Source organism: Triturus cristatus, chromosome 10, assembly GCF_964204655.1.
Source record: "Triturus cristatus chromosome 10, aTriCri1.1, whole genome shotgun sequence".
NCBI classification, from domain to species: Eukaryota; Metazoa; Chordata; class Amphibia; order Caudata; family Salamandridae; genus Triturus; species Triturus cristatus.
This window is the reverse complement of record NC_140593.1, coordinates 1017768609-1017789264: the sequence shown is the minus strand read 5'-3', so window position 1 is coordinate 1017789264 and position 20656 is coordinate 1017768609. Positions and strand designations below refer to the sequence as shown.

General features: G+C 41.8%; 1 protein-coding gene across 1 annotated transcript in view; it reads right to left on the bottom strand.

The window, feature by feature from the left end:
• Positions 1-20656, bottom strand: part of TECPR1 (tectonin beta-propeller repeat containing 1) — a 428679-nt gene that overhangs the window by 94103 nt on the left and 313920 nt on the right. Inside the window, exon 23 of the mRNA XM_085629008.1 lies at positions 17398-17504. Within this exon, the coding sequence (XP_085485134.1) occupies positions 17398-17504 (107 nt within the window). The remainder of the gene's footprint in view (positions 1-17397; positions 17505-20656) is intronic.

The window sequence follows — 20656 nt, the reverse complement described above, 5'->3', positions numbered from 1 at the left end:
TCAACAGCTTCGCCAAACTAGACGTCAAGCAGCATCCGAGCATCAATGTTGGCAGCCTTCATCAAGAGCTTCACCGAGCCCGATGCCAAGGATCCTGCCATCGACTCATAAACCTCAAGCAGCATCTCCCCATCGTCATCGAGCATGTCCTAGGATCCAGTCAGCTGCCTGGCCTCAATTAAGAGGTTCTACCTCCATGAAAATGCTTTATGTTTGAAGGTAACTTTCTGACTGGGACAAACCTAGCTCCTGTACCCTATCCATGCTCCATTGCAACCAGCCTTAACTTTTGACATTGACCCTGTCTTGCATGACCAACTGCGGTTGGTGCATTGTGCTTTTTGAGGCCATTTTTAAATAAAAAATTAAACCAGGTTTCTGCCTTTATTCACCTTCATACATAGCCTAAGGGACGACACAGCTTCCAGAGGATGCCCATTTTATCTCTGCCTGACTGGTGATTTTAATGTCCACATTTCCAGTTTATTGGCAATCCAGCTCAAATAATTTCCCACTGCCATTAATTCATGCACTGACCCACGTGGTAGCGGCCTGCATATCCGTCTCGCTTCACTAAACATGGAAAACGTGTTGGCCATTGTAACTGCAAACTACAGTGAGACCCCCGACATATAAAGGTAGAGGACGCTCCTCCATAACAGACTATGTTTTTGTTAACTGATAATTTGGCTAGATAGATTCTAAATGGCATGGCAGTGACCACAACCCAATAGAAATCAAATGAATGTCACACCACACGGAGGAACCCGGGAGGAATACGCCTCTGTACAATTTCCAATTCTCATCAGATAAACTAAGAGTAGCCTGGAAATTGCAAAACCTTGCACAATACTTCGACTTCATAATCTGGGCTAACTATGAGTTGGTACTCACCTGCCTGTCTGAGGAGGCCCATCGCTCACAGGTGGTGAATGCTTTTGTTAATTTATGCCACAAAATTAAGAGGGACTAATTAAAAACAGTTAAACCCTCCCCTAATATTTCAAGGTGGTTTAACACCGCCTGCTTATAAGAAAATAGGGTTCTTCGCCTCGCACTAACTACCAAACCCTGGGATCATTATTTGGTGAGTAATCTGCGTAAGCAATAAAAAAAAAATGTTAAAACATGCCGTCAGGAAGTTGTATGGTCTTGCTGGGATACACTCTTACAAACATCCAAACAGGGCTGCAGTAAGACATTTTGGGCTATTGTCAATGAACTCAAATCCAGTTTCAGGCCCTCTACCACGATTTCTTGCCATGTCAACAGTAGTAACATATTAAGGGAATCTATGTTGCCCCTCATCTAGGAGGCACTTTTCAAGTAGACCAAATGTTAGTGGCACGTTTTTACACAACTCTGTCGGAGGTCAAGGGTGCGATCCATCAGAGCTCAGGTGACGATGTCCCCATCGATTTAATCAAACATAATGTATCCTTTTGGTACCCCACTCCTCACGATTATCTTCAATGGTCTTGCTCATACTATCCTACCCACGTCAAGAAGCTCTTCTGTCATTGTTCCCATATTTAAACAATGGGATCACTCATCTCCTGCATGCTACTGGCCAATTTCCCTTTGGACAGTACAGCTAAAATACTGGGCCGGGATATATATAATAAAGTTACTAAGTCGATGGACACCAAATCTATACTCTATACCGGTCAGCACGGCTTCAGAAGTAAATTAGGGACTATTGAGCAATGCCTTAATCTTGACCTGGTGTTAGGTAAATATACAGTGGCCAAAAGATCTCCGCTTTTCCTAGCATTCATGGGCCTGACTTCGGCAATCAACTGTGTAAACAGGTGGAATTATTATAGCCGTTTCTTATTTCTTATGGGCTTGACACTGTTTTGGTCAATTTTTTGGCCCATTTACATGAGGGAACAAAGGCTAGAGTCTGCATTAGTCAACAGGGAGAAGTCACAGGAGAAATAAAAATTCAGTGTGGCGTCAGGCAGGGATTTGTGTTAGCCCCTCTTTTATCCATTTGGTATGTGACCGATCTCCATCCCTCACTTTTAGACGCAACTCAGGGCATCCCAGTAATCAGGGGCAACCCACTCCCAGGCCTCTTGTACGCGGATGACGCAGTGCTCACAGCACGTACACCTAGGGCACTGCGTCTTCTAGTACATGCCTTTACCAACTTCATGGCCTCTGTTGACCTGCAAACTAATTTTGCCAAGTCCCACATCGTGTCTTGTGGCCCAAAGTACAGGCTCCTATCAAGCCTGTCAAGTGGCCCCAACGCTCTGACCAGTACAAGCACCTTTCCTTAACTGGGTATTTATTTCTCCTCCCAAGGGTGATGGTCTTTTAAAATCTCTCATGGCACAACAAAACTTTCTTCGGCCAATGGGTCCCTATGCCCTCTTCCACAACCCCTGGGTGGAGGATTTCTAGACATATTGTTAAAAATGTATAAACCCCAGGGCCATCCAATTGTTATGTATGGCGCAGAGTTATGGGGTTATGTAAGGTAATCCAGCAAGAAGCAAATACATTTCCTAGGAAACTGCTTGCATTTCCCATCTCTGCTGCCAATTACATCAATCATAAAGAACTGGGGCTGCGATACATGGAAGACTTGATCCTTGTCTGGCCAGCCCTGCTCTGGTTATCCATATGGAAAAATCCTGAGCTGCCTTAACAAGAAACATAATACGGGACTGCCTCTACCTGGATAAAGGTTTGCAAATCCCATAGATTGGTTATGTTAAGACCCTTTATAGTCATGTAAAGATGGATTCATTTTTCCGGGATCCCTCGATCTGTGTTTCATTAAGTAAAAGAAGCGTGACTGAGGCGTTTTTCCAACTACCGGAGTCCCAGTACCTCAGGAGTCTCCAGACATGTCCTACTGTCATAAGATATTTGTACTTATACGATACTGATAACTTCACTAATTATCTATGGACTGCTCGCAGCAGATGGGAATGTTCACTTTTATTTTGTTTTAGATCAGGCACTGTTAAGTACTTGTTATGCTTTCCCCTGGGCTCAACAAAGCATCTTGATTCCATATCTTGCCTGTGTGACGATGTTTCTAAACAGACCATGCTCGATTTGATCTTTTTCTGCAAATTTTATTCGCAATGTTTCAAGTTGTTTTCAACCCCTATTTTAAAGAAGCACTGTTAAGGCATAAATCAATGCAGACCCCCTCTTAGATTCGTATTACTTTTACATAATGATGAAGTGTCTTTTAACGTGAGCGCATTTTTAAAGGCTGCCACGCGGGCACGAAACTTCAATGCACTGATGAGATATGCTGTTACAATTTGGTGCTGTATGAAATATTTTATCCTTTTACCTGAAGCATTTTAGGTATTAGTTAAACCTTAATTTAAATTGTTATGATGCAAAATATTTTTACCATTTTCTGTTCGGGAATAACGTTTATGTCTACTACAATGCTGTTGAATAAAGTTTTGAATTGAATGAAAAATTGAAATCTCCCATTCTACTTATGAGAGTTTTGTCGCATTGGTGTCATTTTATTTAGTAAAATATTCCCTGTTTGTTGCTAACGGGGGCGAATGAAGACTGGCCACGACATACAAAGCAATGGTTGTCTCTTGCCACGGTGGTGGCGAAGCGGAATATAGCGAAGGCATGGGGCGCGACCACCCCCCCTACATTGGAAGATTGGGAAAGAGATATGGATTGGTGCTGGCAAGCGGAACGGACAGTTTACAAAGGTAGAGGATACCCGAAGAAAGGAGAGAAAATTTGGGGGGCCTGGCAGACATATCGGGGTCTATAAGGAGGAAAACAAAGCTAAGAATAGGAGGGACCACTCTGACGATTCCAAAAATGACTATATTAAGTGTTGAAGAGGGTGTTACGAAGTAGGGAGGGAAAGAACAGAGGAAAAGAAAACATAACTGTGATTGTACTAGTATGGCTCATTGTTGTACAGATTTTGTATGATTCAATAAAAAGATTTAAAAATATATATATATATTCCCTGTTTTTCTGTATTGATTTTGGATTTTTCTGGTCTTTTGTTTTCACTTTATTACTGTTTAGAGTGTTGCATAAATACTTCACACATTACCTCTAAGTTAAGCCTGACTGCTTGATGTCAAACTACCAGTTTCTTTAGAGACTTCAGTTATTCACCCTGACAAGGATTGTGATTAATATTTGATTAACACTCTGATTTCTTACAGTACACAATTTATTAGATTATAGTGTCCTGCACAGTAAAGCAAGATGAATAGGTTTATCTTATGAAAGTGGAGCATTGTCCAATGATCTTGTGCTCAACTGGTTAGTCCCCTAAAAGCAAACCGATCTCAACCCAATATGAAGAATATTACCATGAATGCGAAAATACACATGGTTAGTAAAAAATACACAACACACATGGATAAACAAGTATAGCAAATTACAGTCTCTTGTGAATTGGCCTAGGGATCACAATTCTCACTTTTTCAGATCTCTGTGAGAAGAAAAGCAACATATCTGAGGGTTACTAGCCGAGTTGTTGCTTGCATGGATTTTTGGAAAAGGCACTAGCACCGACTCATTTATTAATCTGATTCCCCAGACAAATTTACTATGACTAGAACAGACGTAAAAGCATTTTTTTGTCAAATGTAGAAGATGACGGCCAAGAGGGAGGAGATACATTTTAAGTAGGTGCAGAAAGGAGGTATCATTTGTTTTCTGAGAAGTAGACTAGGAAACATCAACTTAAATTTTCCATGTGCAACTGATTTCAGGTACATTTCTCAATATTCACAAATCGCTTTTTCTTCTCAGTGAAGCAGTGGTGAGACAGAAATTAGACATATACAGCACTGAACAACTTCAGTTATAAACAGGAGATCTCAGCTACAAACGGAGGATCTCTGTTACTCGAGAGGGACAGACAACTACAGTCATTCAGCTATTAAATCAGCCTCTCAGAATGCCTCAGCAGGAAAGGGAGCCTTTCTGTACGACCTATCAAGAAGAGTCTGAACAAAACACAACCCTTCAAACCTCATTTGGAAAGAGAAGAAAAGAGCAAAAACATTTAACAGAGATTTCCTCCTGGAATCCGTGCCAAACCATGAACAACAAAAACTTGCCTGCGTCATAACATTTACTCCTTTGTCAAACAACATAAAAAAGATCAGTTTCAAGGAATGGCATATTCTGAACACTGGAAATATGACAATTCCAAAACCATTTCTTTTTGTGTTTAAGTGTTCAAACAACCTAAGAGACTACCTTGTACATACCAGACTGAAAAAGGAGCCGATAACTGAATATATTACCACAAGCTGGGGCTTATCACCAGTAATAGATTATTACACATGTGGCAAGTGCAACATCTGTCACCTTACTGTACAAAGGAGATAGATACAGGACGTATAAGGAAATGGCGCATTTTGAAGCACACCAATTGCAAAACCAACAATTGTGTATATCTCATCAAATGTTCTTGTCACTTACAATACATAGGTATGACCATGAGACCAGTCAGAATGCTAATGAATGACCACAGAAGCACCATCTTTTGTAAATGGTCAACTACCAAGGTACCCAACTTCTTCCTAGAACATAACCCCACCTCAAATGACATAACTTGTGGAAAAGAGCACTCAATTTGTCACAAGGGTATATCCCTCTAAAATACCTCTCAGTAACTTTTATATTGATCTCCAGATAGCTACACAGGAGTCTTTCCATCAATGTATACTCAGAGGGCCCGGCCAGATATTGAAGAATGTGTTAAATACTCTGAGGTCCAGAATCAGCCTCAAGTCTCAGTCCTTTTTATGGATCAGAAATTAATGGAACGAATACCCAAAGCCTCCCTCTGCCTCTTTCAAGTGTGCCCTTGGCGAGCAATATCAGCACTTCCCTGGAAAAGATTTGAGCATGATTTTCTGAAACCGATGTGATATGAGGAAGAGCATTCAGAAAGGGTAGTGCATAGCCAACTTGAAAATGTTACAAGACCCCTTAGTTTGAAGTGATTGACATCAGGGGGACAGGGGATGAGGAATCCAACCCCTCACATGGGTGCTCATGTTTGCCCAAGAGTTATCTAAAGAGGCTTTGTAGTGGTGCAGGGATAGGAGTAGCAAGACGGCTACCGCTCTTATCCTCTCCACTCCATGCTGCCGCTGAAAGCTTGAAAGCTCTGCATGGGCTGATCAATAGGCTAAGACAGTTGGTGTTGATGGAAGACAAAACCCTGGAGTAAAAGTGAAATTTTCAATACTAATGGTGGAGCAAAGCAAGAAGATGAAGGTGGGGCTGGATCTCGTGGATGCAGACTATGTGATCTTCCCCATGAACAGCAGGGTCTGTAAGTCGTGGAATCTTGGTTGTCGTTTTTGTGCTTCCTCTTGGACGCCTTATATTTTGACTTATTTGACAAGGGTGGCCTGAAGAAGAATTGGCCTCTTTTCCTGCATTCAGCCATGTAAAGTTTGCCCACTTTCTCCCTGATTGACTTCAGGTGCATCAAGGAGCATTTGTAACAGAATAAGGAGACAGGTTCAGCCGCCAGAACATAGGCTCACATTGTGTAGGTCTGCGATTAAAATCTGCTTCCAACATGTGCAACACTGTTTGAAGTCCGCAGATGGTGCTAATACCAATATGTGGCTTCATGTTATCATGACATGGACAGGACAGAGCTGCGATGGAGGCTGATGGTGCCACCTACCGGCATGCATGTACTATTGCAAGGTTTCCGAGATCCAGTTTGGCATCTGGAAAGATTCACAAAGTCGGGAACATGCAGGTAGAAGTATCCATCAAAAACAATTTTTTTCTGACTACAGTATAATGTAAATGAAATGCTTGACATGTGTTGCCTTTGTAGAATTTTCTAGAGCTTAATATTTTACACACTACTCTCCTAAACTGGAGTGCTGGTACTGTGACACAGCCTACCAATTGTAAAATCTGATGACTGAGACAGTAAATGTGTGAACTACCAAATGAACATTAAGGTACACAGGTATTTTTTAATCCACTTCTTTACCGCATTATTCACCTTTCACTCACGAATGTCATAAACCAGATGGTCTCCCTACAAGAGGAGGAAAGTAGATTGCCTGGAGAAATGGAAACTCAGGTGATAAAGACCCAATGGTGATGCAATTCATCTAACTGGAAGGGCAGAGAACCAGCATCTACCGCACTCGCAGCTTGTAAAAGAAGCTGAAAGACCATGGAATATTGAGACCGTGATTCATTCCCCTTTGATTATGACCATAAGGGTGTACATATCATATCCAGATCTGAAATTTTCAGTGCACATCTCACATACTTTACCATGCATGCAACTATATAACTAATTACAATTGTTTAATGTTTTTTTAACAAATGGAGTTAATTGAAATGGTGCAGAATAGCATGGATTTCATAGTTCCTGTTCTCTATGAAAATGACATTGTCAGGCCCAATGACATGGATCTCTTCCTAAAACTACAGGCCTGGAAAATGAAAATAACTGTGACTTCGAGAAATATAGTATGCATCGTTGTCACAGAAGAATAACAGAACATCCGTATTCACATTTTGTTCTGCCCAATAACAATGTTGGCAGTCGCTACTGTTTGCTGTCTTCGTGCTATGCATGAGAAAATTATCTGAGAGCTTAAATAAAGGCGGATTAGTTCTGCCAACTCTCCTTCATAGCAAATGCGAGCCTGAAGCGGTAAGGGCATTCACAATAAAGAAAGATGATGTGAGCTATCTTCAGTTTGTTACCCTATGGAGAGATGAATAGATAAGATGCGAAGTGATTCCCATAAAAAACGTGCTTTAGTGATGTTGAAACTAGAGATGCACAGTACACTCTGAATATTATTATGCTCACCAAACTTTAACAGCCAATGACAACAAAACCAAGGCTGGAATCTTTTGATTACTATATGAAAGAAATTGGGTTACTGTTGAGAGGGGTGGAATCCACACTCAAGCAACTACTACAATCCTTGTCAGGGTGAACCACAAAAGTCACCAAATTAACATGTGCTTAACACACTGGTAGCTTTGTACAAAAGCTGCCAGGCTCAACTTAGAGGCAATGTGCAAAATATTTATGGAACACACAAACAATAATAAAGTGAAAACACAGCATAAGAAAAACCCCAAACCAATATAGAAAAATAGAGTATATTTTACTAAATGAAATTATACAAGAACAACAAAAATCCAAATAATAGCACCTGAGATAAGCAATTTTAAGGTTTTAAGTGAAAGTAGCACCTAAAAGCATAAAGTGCCACTAGCTGTCATCTGGTTGCACTAGACTAGGAAAAAGTCACAAATTCAGGCCGACTGTGATGGAGGGCAGGCGGGACAAAGGGTCCAGGCAAATCCCACTGAAAAGTTACCTTCTAGCTCTGGTGGAGAAATTTCTGTTCGTGTTGGAGGAGGCCTAAATGAGCAGGTCGAGCGTCGCAGACAGTCATCACTGTAGCGCAAACAGCAGGTCGGGCGCTGTGGATTGTCATTGCTGTAGTGCAAAGAGCTCACTTGGCGTTGCGGACTGTTGTTGCTGTAGCTTCGTGTTGGCAGTTGTCTTGGACAGTCGTTGATTTAGAATGAAGTGCCGGTCTTGCCTTGCCAGCCACCCCGGACATTCGTTGTCAGCATGAAGAGCAGGTTTCCTCAGAGCTTGGCATTGATTGCAGCAGCGGCAGAGCCTTGGAACGAACGGGCCCATTCGTGTTCACAAGGAGCCCAAACTTCGATGTTTACCCTTTCTTCTTTGAATGAGCTCTCCCTGATACCTACAAAGGGTCAAGGAGGGCACCTCCTGGGTATCATGACTCATTCCAGCAGAGGCCAGCAGGAAGGCTCAGGCAGGTCCAGTTGCAAGATCAGGCAGGTCTAGTTGCAGCTGGGCAGTTGCAGGGAGGTCTCTGAACCTCGTTGTGTCCTTGTAGCTCACACAGGACGTGTGCCAACTGACCATTGGAGTCACTCTGGGTAGCCTGGGATGAAGGCAAGCAGGTCCAATCTTCCTTCTCAGACAGCAAGGCAGTCCATCTTCTGTCACTTCCACAGGAGCAGGTGTGTTCTGAAGAGTGGCTATGGAAGTCCAACTTGTATACCTCATTCCAGCTTTTGTGTATGGAATGGGGACTCCCTGTTCTACCCCCACAATAGGGGCTGAAAGATTCTTCCCCTTCCCCCTTCAAGGTTCTAAACTGTCTGGGGGTGACAAAAAGCAGGGCAGGTCAGGTGCCTTTGTGCGCTTTGTGTGTACAGGAGACAAACCCCTTTGTAGTGTAAGTAGGGCCCCTCCCCAGTCATCCAACAAGCAAGACCCATCCTTTTCACATCTAAGCCCCCTTTTGTGTCACTGTCTGGAAGGAATATACAAACCCCAACAGCGGAGCCATTGACAGCCATTTGACCTAGGATACTGGCAGAAGGCACAGGTAGTTGGGCCAAGAAAATGGCAACTTTGTAAAAGTAGTATTTTCAGAACTGCAACTTAAAATCTGACTTTGCCACTATAGATCTTAAAATACAAATAATTTTAGAGTAAACGGTATATCTCAATCTGTTTCTAATCTTGAGGTAGCACTTACTAAAGGTAATAAGGTAACCCACTGTTAGTCAATTCGAGAGATAGGCTTTACAACAGTAAAAACCAACTTTAGGAGTTTTTCACTGTCAGGACAAGCAACACTTAAACACTCAATCTATAATAAGCAGTATCCCTCTAGACCTAAATTGCTTTTACTTATTGTGGGTACACATGGAGAAAATACAACAACTATGTATGTATATTTTATCTATTTTATTCATTTTAAGTGCTTTTTACTTATTTAATTTCTTTTTTACATTGTTCTTTCATACAGATAAAATTCATCTCTTATTGTGAAAAGGCAAACTATACAAAATTAGTTATATCTTATTTAGTACAAAAAATGAGAAAAGAGTGGTTTTTATCAAAAACATACAAATCTCAGCATTAGTTCAAGAGATATCCCCACACCAATCACACCTCTGAGCCGGACCACGTTAGGAACTTTTCCTGGTGGACATACATCACTATTGGCAGGGCATCAAGAGAGATATCATCGACTTCTATGCAGTTATCTCTAAAAACTGTGGCTTGTGAGGAAGTAAAAGAAATAAGAAAAGACCACAAGGAAGAGAGACTAGGATACGTATAGAACAAGCAAGCAAGTACTATATGAAGGATGAATTCAACTGTGCCCATCCGAGGAAAGATCCCGAACATCCTGTACGTGATGACCCTACGGTTTTAAATCTGCAGACGCAGTCTGACTAAGCACCAGTCAGAGTAAAGTTCTAAATAAGAGAGATTATATGATAAAGAACTACAGCAAATGGGTACTGTTACCCGAATATTGACACAAAACAGATAATTAGGCCCCCCACCCTTGCCCGTGACAAAAAAACGTAGCAACAGGTCCTGAGAAAGGTGGCATCCAAAGAATACTGGGCCACCGAAACGTGCGTCGACCAGCTTGTATGAAACACCCCAACGTTTAGCATAACATCAGAGGACTTAGCGGCCCACCCCTGTTGGGCTAGCCCTGTACATGCTGATCCGTTTCTCTTTGGGGTGTAGTATGAAAGTTTTTGTATGAAAGTGATATGCATGTAGTATATTCAGAGGTGTGATTGGTGTGGGGATATCTCTTGAACTAATGCTGAGATTTGTATGTTTTTGATAAAAAACACCCTTTTCTCATTTTTTGTACTAAATAAGATATAACTAATTTTGTATAGTTTGCCTTTTCACAATAAGAGATGAATTTTATCTGTATGAAAGAACAATGTAAAAAAGAAATTAAATAAGTAAAAAGCACTTAAAAATGAATAAAATAGATAAAATATACATACATAGTTGTTGTATTTTCTCCATGTGTACCCACAATAAGTAAAAGCAATTTAGGTCTAGAGGGATACTGCTTATTATAGTTTGTTGTTTCTTGTTCCCCCTGTTCCCTGACCTTAAATTATTTAGTTAGGGGGTCACCTTATTTCTTATGACACCTAAACACTCATCCTACTTTTTAAATACAATGCTCCCTACGAACCTTTAGGGACTATCTTAGGGGTGACTTATAAGTTTTAAAAAGGAAGGTTTAGCTTTGGCAAAAAGGTTTTTTGCCAGGTCGAAATGGCAGTTTAAAACTGCACTACAGAATGCTATGGCAGGCATAGGCAGGTTTTAAAGTGCTACTTTAGTGAATGACAAAATGAGGGCTGCAGGTTCAACACTATCATTTATTTTACAGGCCCTGGGTGCAGGTAGTACCACATACTAGGGAATTCTAAGTGAATTAAATGTAACAATCGAGCAAATGCCAATTGCACCATGTTTTAGGGAGAAAGCACAAGCAATTTAACATTGGTTAGCAGGGGAAAAGTGCACAGAGTAATAATGCCAACAAAAATAGGTACAGCAAATGGAAAGTAGAAATCTAGGGGTGACCCTGCAGAAAGGAGCAGGTCGAACACTGAAAAGAAGACGACAACCGAGGTACAGTTCAGCTTCTTTATTCACGTCATGGTCTTGATTGGAAGTCAGTGATTTCGGACATGCTATGGGCGATAAGAACCACTCCACACTACAGTACTGGAATGTCTCCTTTTTCCTTGCTGAGAGGTAGAGTTGCGGGTTCCAAACTTAATAAAGATTGGATGTTAAGGAAGGTGGTGGATTCACAAAGGTTAGGGAGGGTAGCTGATGTCAGAGCTGCTACTCAAGCCAGGTACAGATCTGATTGTCCCAAGCGGTCTTCAGTGTGTCAAGGAGACTGGGTAAGAATTAAGAAACCAGTGTTTGTTCGTAAAGGTTTTTCCCGGTTTTCTGCTCCTGTCAAGGTCAGTAAGGTGAGGGATCATGTAGTTGTTCTGGAAAATGGTAAGGGTTGGAACAAGTCTGCTGTCTGAGTTGTGCCTAAACCAAAAGTGGAGTTTGTGAAAAACAAATTTGGTGTCGACACTTATGGTACAATTCTAGCTCCTAGCATTAATATTCCGAAATCACTGACTTCCAATCAAGACCATTTATGGAGGACAACTGCAACTGCTCTTTGATAACGCGATTGAAACGCTCAACTAACCCATTACTACGTGGGTGATAAAGAGAGGTGAGTATATGTTTAATGCCATGCTTTTTCAGAAAATCTTGCATTTCAGCAGACACCAACTGGGTACCATTGTCAGTTACCAATTCCTCCGGAAATCCCTCACAAAGAAAAACCTCCGTAAGAAATTTGATAATGATACTAGAGTTGATTCCGTCCACAAATCTAACTTCCGGCCACTTGGACATGTAATCAATTAGAACTAGCACATACTTGGGAGAACTACCTAAGCCACCGAATGGACCAGCCACATCAAAAGCTAATTTGTGCCAAGGTGATTCTTTGACAGGAATAGGACTGACAGAGGACGGACAGGTTACTTGAGTTTTGTCACTCAATACACACGCACCACAATCAACTAACACAGTGTTCGATGGACCTGTCAACACCCGGCCACCAAAAATCCTCCCTCACCCTCCGCTTCATTGCCCGAATACCCAAATGACCTTCATGGGCTAAATCTAAAACCTTATTTCGTAATGATAAAGGAACAACCAGTAACCCACCCCTGCGCAAAATTCCATCAACTAGAGACAACTCGTCACTCACTCTCAAATAAGGAATTAATTCGGAAGGAACAGTGGTACTATTGGGCCAACCCAGAGTTACAAAATCTATCACCTTACTGAGTTCAACGTCCTCAGAAATGGCCAGTTTCCAATCAACCTCAGTTAAAGCAGCTCCCGTATCAGCTATAGTGCTGACCGCACACACCATTTCCAAATAATCATTTACAGGTTCAACCACATTTTCAGAAAGAGGCAACCTTGACAAGCAATCAGCCACGCAATTCTTTACACCAGCAACATATTCCAAACGATAATTGAATTCATTGAGTCTGTACTGCCATTTGGCAATACGAAGCGTTGCTCTACCCCCACCTTTGGTGGTAAAAAGATCCACCAAAGGTTTGTGGTCAGTCCTGAGAACAAAATCATTGCCCCACAAGAAATTCCGAAAATACTGTACACCCCACCATAGCGCCAAAGCTTCCTTTTCAATGGTGGAATAGGTCTCTTCGGCACCACGGAGTGTTCTAGAAGCAAAGGCTATAATTTCTTCCCTATAGTCCGATCTTTTCTGCATCAAAACAGCCCCAAGACCCACATTACTGGCATCGGTGGCGATAATGCATTGATCATTGATGTTGAAAAGTTTAAGTGGCTGTGCTTGTACAATTGCTTCTTTCAACAATTTGAAATCAGCCACACATTGATCAGACCATACATATTTCACGTTTTTCTTGAGAAGACCACGCAGACACACAGTTCTGTCAGAAAAGTTAGCAACAAATTTTGCGTAGTACTCAACTAGCCCTAGAAAAGAACGTAGTTGATCCCTGTTCTTAGGTTCAGGTGCATTCTGAATGGCATCTAGTAGTTTCATTTTGGGTTCAACTCCTCTAGCAGAGATATGGTGACCAAGGTAATCTACCCCCTCTTGAAGAAATCTGCATTTGTCTTTCCTTAATGTTAGCCCACTAGACTTAACAATTTCTAGTACATGCTTGACTCTGGCATTGTGTTCTTGTATGGCCTTCCCGTGAACAAGAATGTCGTCTTGAAAGAACACAACTCCCACAGTGCTCTTGAACAGGTTACCCATGAGACGTTGGAACACTGCGGAAGCTGATGCCAAACCAAACGGCATACGTAAATAGCGGAATGCCCCATCAGGAGTTACAAATGACGTGAGATGTCTCGAGTCTTTACATAGTTCAATTTGATGGTAAGAAAAAGATATGTCAAGAGAAGAAAAATACTTGGCACCCTCCAAAGTTGACAACATCCCAGTAATGTTCGGTAGAGGTTGACGATCCACCCATATGCAAGCATTCAGATCGCGCAAGTCCACACACATCCTAAGGGACTTATCTGCTTTGCGCGCTAAAACAATAGGTGACAACCACTCAGACCCTTCTATGGGTTCAATCACCCCCATAGCGCATAACCGTTCCAATTCCTGTCTCAACTCGCCGCGCATACTGAGCGGTACCTTTCGCACTTTGTGTGTTACAGCCTTAGCACCCTCTTTAAGAACAATACGGTGCTGAAATCCTTTAAGTTTGCCTAACTTCCCATTAAATACTTCAGGGTAATTTTGAATCCAATCATTCTCCACACACACATCAGTCGTAATAGTACGCACAGGAGCAACATCAAAATCGGGAAGACTAGCATAATATTGTTTAGCTTCCCGTTTGGATAAAACCATGTAAGCATGATTGGGATCAAGGATGATTCCTAGTTCACCTTGTTCATGCCATCCTAACAAATTGGCACCTTCTTCCACGATGAATACTGTACCAAAGATACCATCACCCTTGAATTCTAAGTTCCCCTTAAATTTGCCCAAAACCTCCACTCTTTTGCCACCATACGCAAAAATCCTTATACTAGAGTGAGCTACAGGGATGTCACCTAAACTTTTAAAATCCTTGACATTGATAAGAGTAAAAGGGGAACCAGAGTCGGCAAGAAATTTGATGCCCTTTCCATTCACACTTATAGTGCATACAGGGTTTTTCCTTCTTTGACCCTCTCCAATGGAAGCTATTTCCACAACCCCCTCTTCTTGTATAGATGACGAAGATAGCATTAATAATTCATAACTTTCATCATCTTCATACTGATGCACACAGTCCTCTTCTATGGCCCTTACAGTATGAGGGGGTACTTTGTGGGCTACAGTTACTTTGCACATACGTGCCAAATGTCCCTTCTTCCCACATTTGAAGCAAGTCTGGTTTATGGCATAACAAAACTTGAAATTTCCCAGATGAGAGGCACTGCCGCAACGATAACATAAAGGATGTTGACCTTCAGCTCTCGTTTTCGGACAATTAGACACAGATGGTACACGTGAAACATTAGTATTGATGCCCCTGATTGGTTTGGTAGGAGCTTTTGTAGTGACAAGTTTGACTTCAGACGAAGATGTGGTATCAGATGTTGAAGTAGGTGTATTTAACTCCTTCATACAGAGTTGAGAATGCTCAACACTCTTCGCTAAAATAAGAGCAGTCTCTAAATCAGGATCATCTGAGGATAACAATTTTTGTCGAACTTTCTTATCACATGTGCGTTCAATCAGCTGATCACAAATTATTTCATCACGAAATTCCCTATAGTTGCACTTGACGGCTAAAATTCTGAGAGCAGCAACAAAGTCATCTATGGATTCGCCTGGCATCTGTGCACGCTGCAAAAATGTATGCCGCTCAAGAACTACGTTGCGCTTAGGATTAAACCTTTTGTCAAGAGTTTTTATTAATGAAGCATAGTCAACAACGACTAGTGAATCGCCATCATCACCTCCACTGGTGCACGTCCAAACCGACTCCAGAGGTAGAGTTTGCAAAATCGACCTGGCCTCAGCACCTACATTGTACATCAGTAAAGCTTTTTTCTTTTTAGAAGTAAAAGTATCGCCATCAATTGCCTCTAAATAAGCTTCGAATGTGTCCTTCCATTGTTGCCATAGCATAGGAGGAGGACCAGGTGACTGTAAGAAAGGAGGTGGAGCAACGATGTTATCCATTGGTTACTTTGCGTGGGTGAGTTGCTGCCACTTTTAAAATAACCGCTGTTTAACAAGTGTCACTTCAAAATAACCACAATTCAACAAAAAAAATGCTTTCTTGCTTCATTTAGAGATGAAAAAACAATAGTAAATAGCGCTTGGGCGGAAAATACGATAAAATCCTTGTACGATCTCCAAATAGAACACACGCGGTGAAAAGCGCAACAGTTGCCAGGCAACGATAAACAATTAAGACGAAACGAGGAGCGCACGCAGTGACGCTGACGCCGCGCGTCGATATACGCGCCGAAGCAAACAAGGCAAAATTCAGCAGGACACGACGTGAAATATCTAGTAAAAGATCTCACCAGATGAAGATCGCTGGGAAGAGCAATAACGGAAGATGTTCCGGGTCCGACTTCAGAGCTCGACGAAGCTCACGGCGCTCACATCCACCATGAGTAGCGCTCGAAGCAAGAAATCAGGGAAGTTACAGGATCGACAGGAAGGGAGACTGAACACTGGACCAGCCCGTCGCCAGTGAAAAGAAGACGACAACCGAGGTACAGTTCAGCTTCTTTTTTCACGTCCAGCAGTCCAGACCTCCCGGCAGCAACTGCCATCCAAGACCGTTCCACGTTCCCTGCACGGAACCTACATTCCAGGTTCCGTGCAAGGAACCCGGTTAGAACACCCAACAAACACTATCATACACAATTGGTTGTTCATGAACTATAACTCTGTTCCACTCTTTTTTCACACCTCCATCCAAAATAATGCTATCCCCTGTTCCACATAATGAAATTTACTGGATTTGTAGACTGCTGAAAATTGGAAAAGGACAGAGAATATCGGAGTTGGAAGGACCACAGACCTGAAGACCATAGAAACAAAGGGATTTTCTCAATGTTCTAAAAGGCACATGGGTAGTTATTTCCACAATATGTCGAAGATGATTTGGACAGAGGGGGACGGGAGCCTAAGCAAATGATTTTCTTCCTGCTTTTTTTGGAAATGAATTCCTGATATGGAATTTGCCACTGTATGGTTGGATACAATAGTATACCATGTTGGTATAGAGGTAGGTTGCTCTTTATGTAGGTATGTAACACTATTGCATTTTAGCAAAGGTCAGGATTTGAATTTCATCTTTACAACTAGAGACTGCAATCTTGAGGATAGTGTGAGTAGTCTTAGGAGCGCCACTAATTATAATTGAACTGTACTGACCAACAGGGAGTTTCAATTGTTGACCAGGTAGTTATGCAAATGCCACAGAGTGGCTGATAAGAATATGCTACATTATACAGACACGTTCTTTATCACTTAGGCAACAAGTCTAGAAGTTAATACAGGCAGCGTCTGCAGACCTACAAGAAAAGCTTGAGATATGCGCTATAGTAAAACCTAACCTTTGTAAAGAAGTTGTGGCACCACAACCTTGAAAAGGGTTATTTACTCATGTCACAAGTACCTTCCATGATTTGACATCTGAAAAGTTGTAGGAAAGGCTAACTTTGAAAGACTATTCATATCTAATTAAAGAACTCTTTTGAAAGAACTCATTTTAAAGAAAAGACTACCTCTCCTTAATTCAACATACCTGATCAAAGAACTAATTTTAAAGAAAAAAATACCACTCCTTAATCCAACGTACCGGGTCAATGCACTCATTTTAAAGAAAAGAATACCACTCCTTAATTCACCGTACCTGGTAAAAGAACTCATTTCAAAGAAAAGAATACCACTCCTTAATCCAACGTACCTGGTCAAGTGGTCCCACAGAAACTTTGCGTATGTTGTTTGAAACATGCTCCCACACCGTGCCCTGGGGATAGCTTGGAGTAATTCCATGACGGTACCATAGATTTCCTGCAACAATAAATATTGCCAAATGTTTTTAAATAGCTCCTTTGTGTGGACTTAACGTTGTGTCACTCGGAAAATACTGCACAATGAGCTTTGCTGTAATTATGTGAACTGATTAATACTGCGCTAAATATTAGTTGTCTTTATGGAGCATTGATTAATACAGAGCAAAGTATTTGCAATATTTTTTAAGTATAGATCAATACTGCACAAAATACTTAGTTATATTTGTGAAGTACATATTACAGTAAATTCCAGCGTCCACTTAAGTAATTCCTTTGATATTTTACTAAATCCTGTAAGTAAGATTTCCCTTCACATCGGCTCCAGTACCTGAAACCCAATGACCTTAAACACCAGCTCCTAGTTTTAATAACGGGTTGTACCAAGGCCAAAATAACAACCATCCACTGCCAAAATCCACTGATGAAGTATTCACAGATGAAGCTATAAAGCTTACTGTCATGAGCAAGGGTGCTCAGGACAACATAAACTGGTTCTACCAGTTCATTCTAAGGAGCTCTAAACACACATTTACAGAGGGAGCACCTGACAAACAAATCTCAAACGACATTTTACAATACCTTACAGGGGGTCGTGTGTTCTTATACAGTTAATATAACAACTGCAGCCTCAGTAATACACATACTGTAACATTATTTTTAAACAAATATTGAACCCCAGTTGCCAAGTGAACAACAATTACACAAACCCCATTCCAAAAGAATAAAAGGTCTTACAAAAAGGTTTTCATCACACTATGAGGAAAATAAGAATATTGTACATCTGTGGAGTCATTCCTCGTCCTCACAACTGTACATCCTCATCCACTAACACGAAAGAGGGACTAGCGTCATATCAAATGTGTTAAAAATTAAGTTGATGAGAAGAAGTGTATGTAAATGTACCACAGTCCCGAAACCATTGTGTCATTGGTGCTTAGAACGATCGCCCATGTCGGGTGGCAAGCTTCATCACAGAGAGCTGAAACATGTTGATACGTTGCTTATGACATGAAGAGCACAACCAAGTATCTCTCTGCCTTTAATTCTGGAGAAAGAGGACGTTCATAAATTTTGTCTTGCCAACCATCATACTTTTTTTGTTGATTAATAAGAATACGCAGTGTTGTAGTCAAGCTCACATAGTGAAGACACAGATGGATAAGACAACTCTTACCCATGACGTACGATTAACAATAAACACAAAAGTGTTTACACCAATGCTAAATGGCCCTTTCGATGAAGCATGCAACACTAAGTGAGTGAGGGTCTTACGTACCGACGGTGTGATGTAGGTGGACAGTAGTACAGTCAGTCAGTAGTACTTTATTCAATAAAAATTTCATCATAAAAGTAAGTATACAAAAACATGACCTAGTTAAGCAAGTGCTAAAATCAATAAAATCACTACAATTTATACCACCTAACACATAAAATTACATTTACAAAAGACAATGTTAAAAATCATCATTAAAAACAAACAATCCCGGTCTAAGTAGTAAGTTGGGACCTAAGTTTCCTCATGCGAATCACCCAGGCGTTCCCAATAAATTTGGCGACACCACACACCAATGAAGTGGAGGTTGTATCGGTGCAAAGTACTCGCAGGGCCATTGCATGGCAACGAAGGCCCAGGCCCCTACATAATGGTTTTAGCCAGATCCTCCTGGGTACCTTGTAAGCCGGGCAAGCGAACATGAGGTGTGCCACAGACTCAGTGGGGGCTGCACAACATGGGCACGCCTTTGTTGAACTGCCATATGAGTTCCATCCAAAGGTAAAAGCATTTACAGGGAGGGTTCCAAATCTAATTTTTAAATATAGTGATCTATCAAGAGGTTTCTCAATGTAGTCAAGAAATGATTCAAATAGCCTCAACCCCTTGTGATCCAGAAACCGCTCAGTGAGAGATCCCTGAATGCCACTACGGAAAAACTCCTGCTGGACCCACTCCCAATAAAGCTTCTTGATGACTAGTTTGGGTGGGGGAGATTGATTTTTCCATAGATCGCTGAGCCCCATGGATCCCAGCAGCTGCCGCAAGTTACACAGCCACTTAATCCTGTTGCCTTTATCCAACAAGATGAGTTCGTCCAAAGCAGCAGCATAGTTCTTAAGCTCCTCAGTTCTTCTCAGCCTGCACCAAAAAAGTAAAGGGCGCAAGCGCACAATATCCTTAAGGGGACGCCTGCCCATGTCCAGACGCAAGGGTATCAGTGGGGAGGAGACAGGTAAGGCAACCAAATCTCTCAGAAATTTATTTTCCGAGGATATTAAATCCGAGATATTTTCAAACCCCCAGATCTCGGAACCGTACAAGGCACTGGGTAATATTTGGCCTTCGTAAATAGCTAAGGCCGGGGCCACGGGTTTACTCACTGACAATCTATGCTCACGCATTACCACCCCTGCAACTCTTTTGAAGTTTAATGACATTTTGGCCAGATGGTCAGTCCAACACATCCGGCTATTCACCCTTACACCCAGGTAGTCAAAGGACTCCACCAACTCCAAGGACTCACCATTAAGCGAAAAATTATTCCAAATTTTTCTCGATGGGGATATGGCCATAAGTTTGGTTTTCGAGGTGTTAATTGTAAGGCCCCTATCCTTGCAAAAATCGCTAAATCGGTCCAATAACTTTTGGAGACCTGACGGGGTTTTTGAAATCAGGATGGTGTCGTCCGCGAAGAGGAGAGTTGGTATTTTTTCACCCGCCAGGGATGGGGCATCCGCCGGCTCTTCTCCCAGGTGGTCCACCACACCATTTACAAATAGGGAAAATAGAGTCGGCGCCATGACACAGCCCTGGCGGACTCCCCTCCTCACGGGCACCCTCTCGGTCAGTTGGCCTTGGGTACCCCATCTGATTCTTGCGTAATTACCCTCGTGGAGCTTGACTATAAGATCCAGTAGGTGACCTGGCAAGCCGAGCTCTTTCAAGACTTCCCATAGCCTAGCTCGAGGGACCAGATCGAACGCCATCCTGAGGTCTATAAAGGCCAGGTAAAGACTACCCTGGTTAATTAGCACGGTTTTCCAGTAGATCGAGAAAAAGCGGAAGACCTGGTCCATTGTTCCTACTTTCCTCCGGAATCCGGCCTGGTAATGAGAAAGAATCTGCTTCTCCTCCATCCAAGTACTAACCCGCAA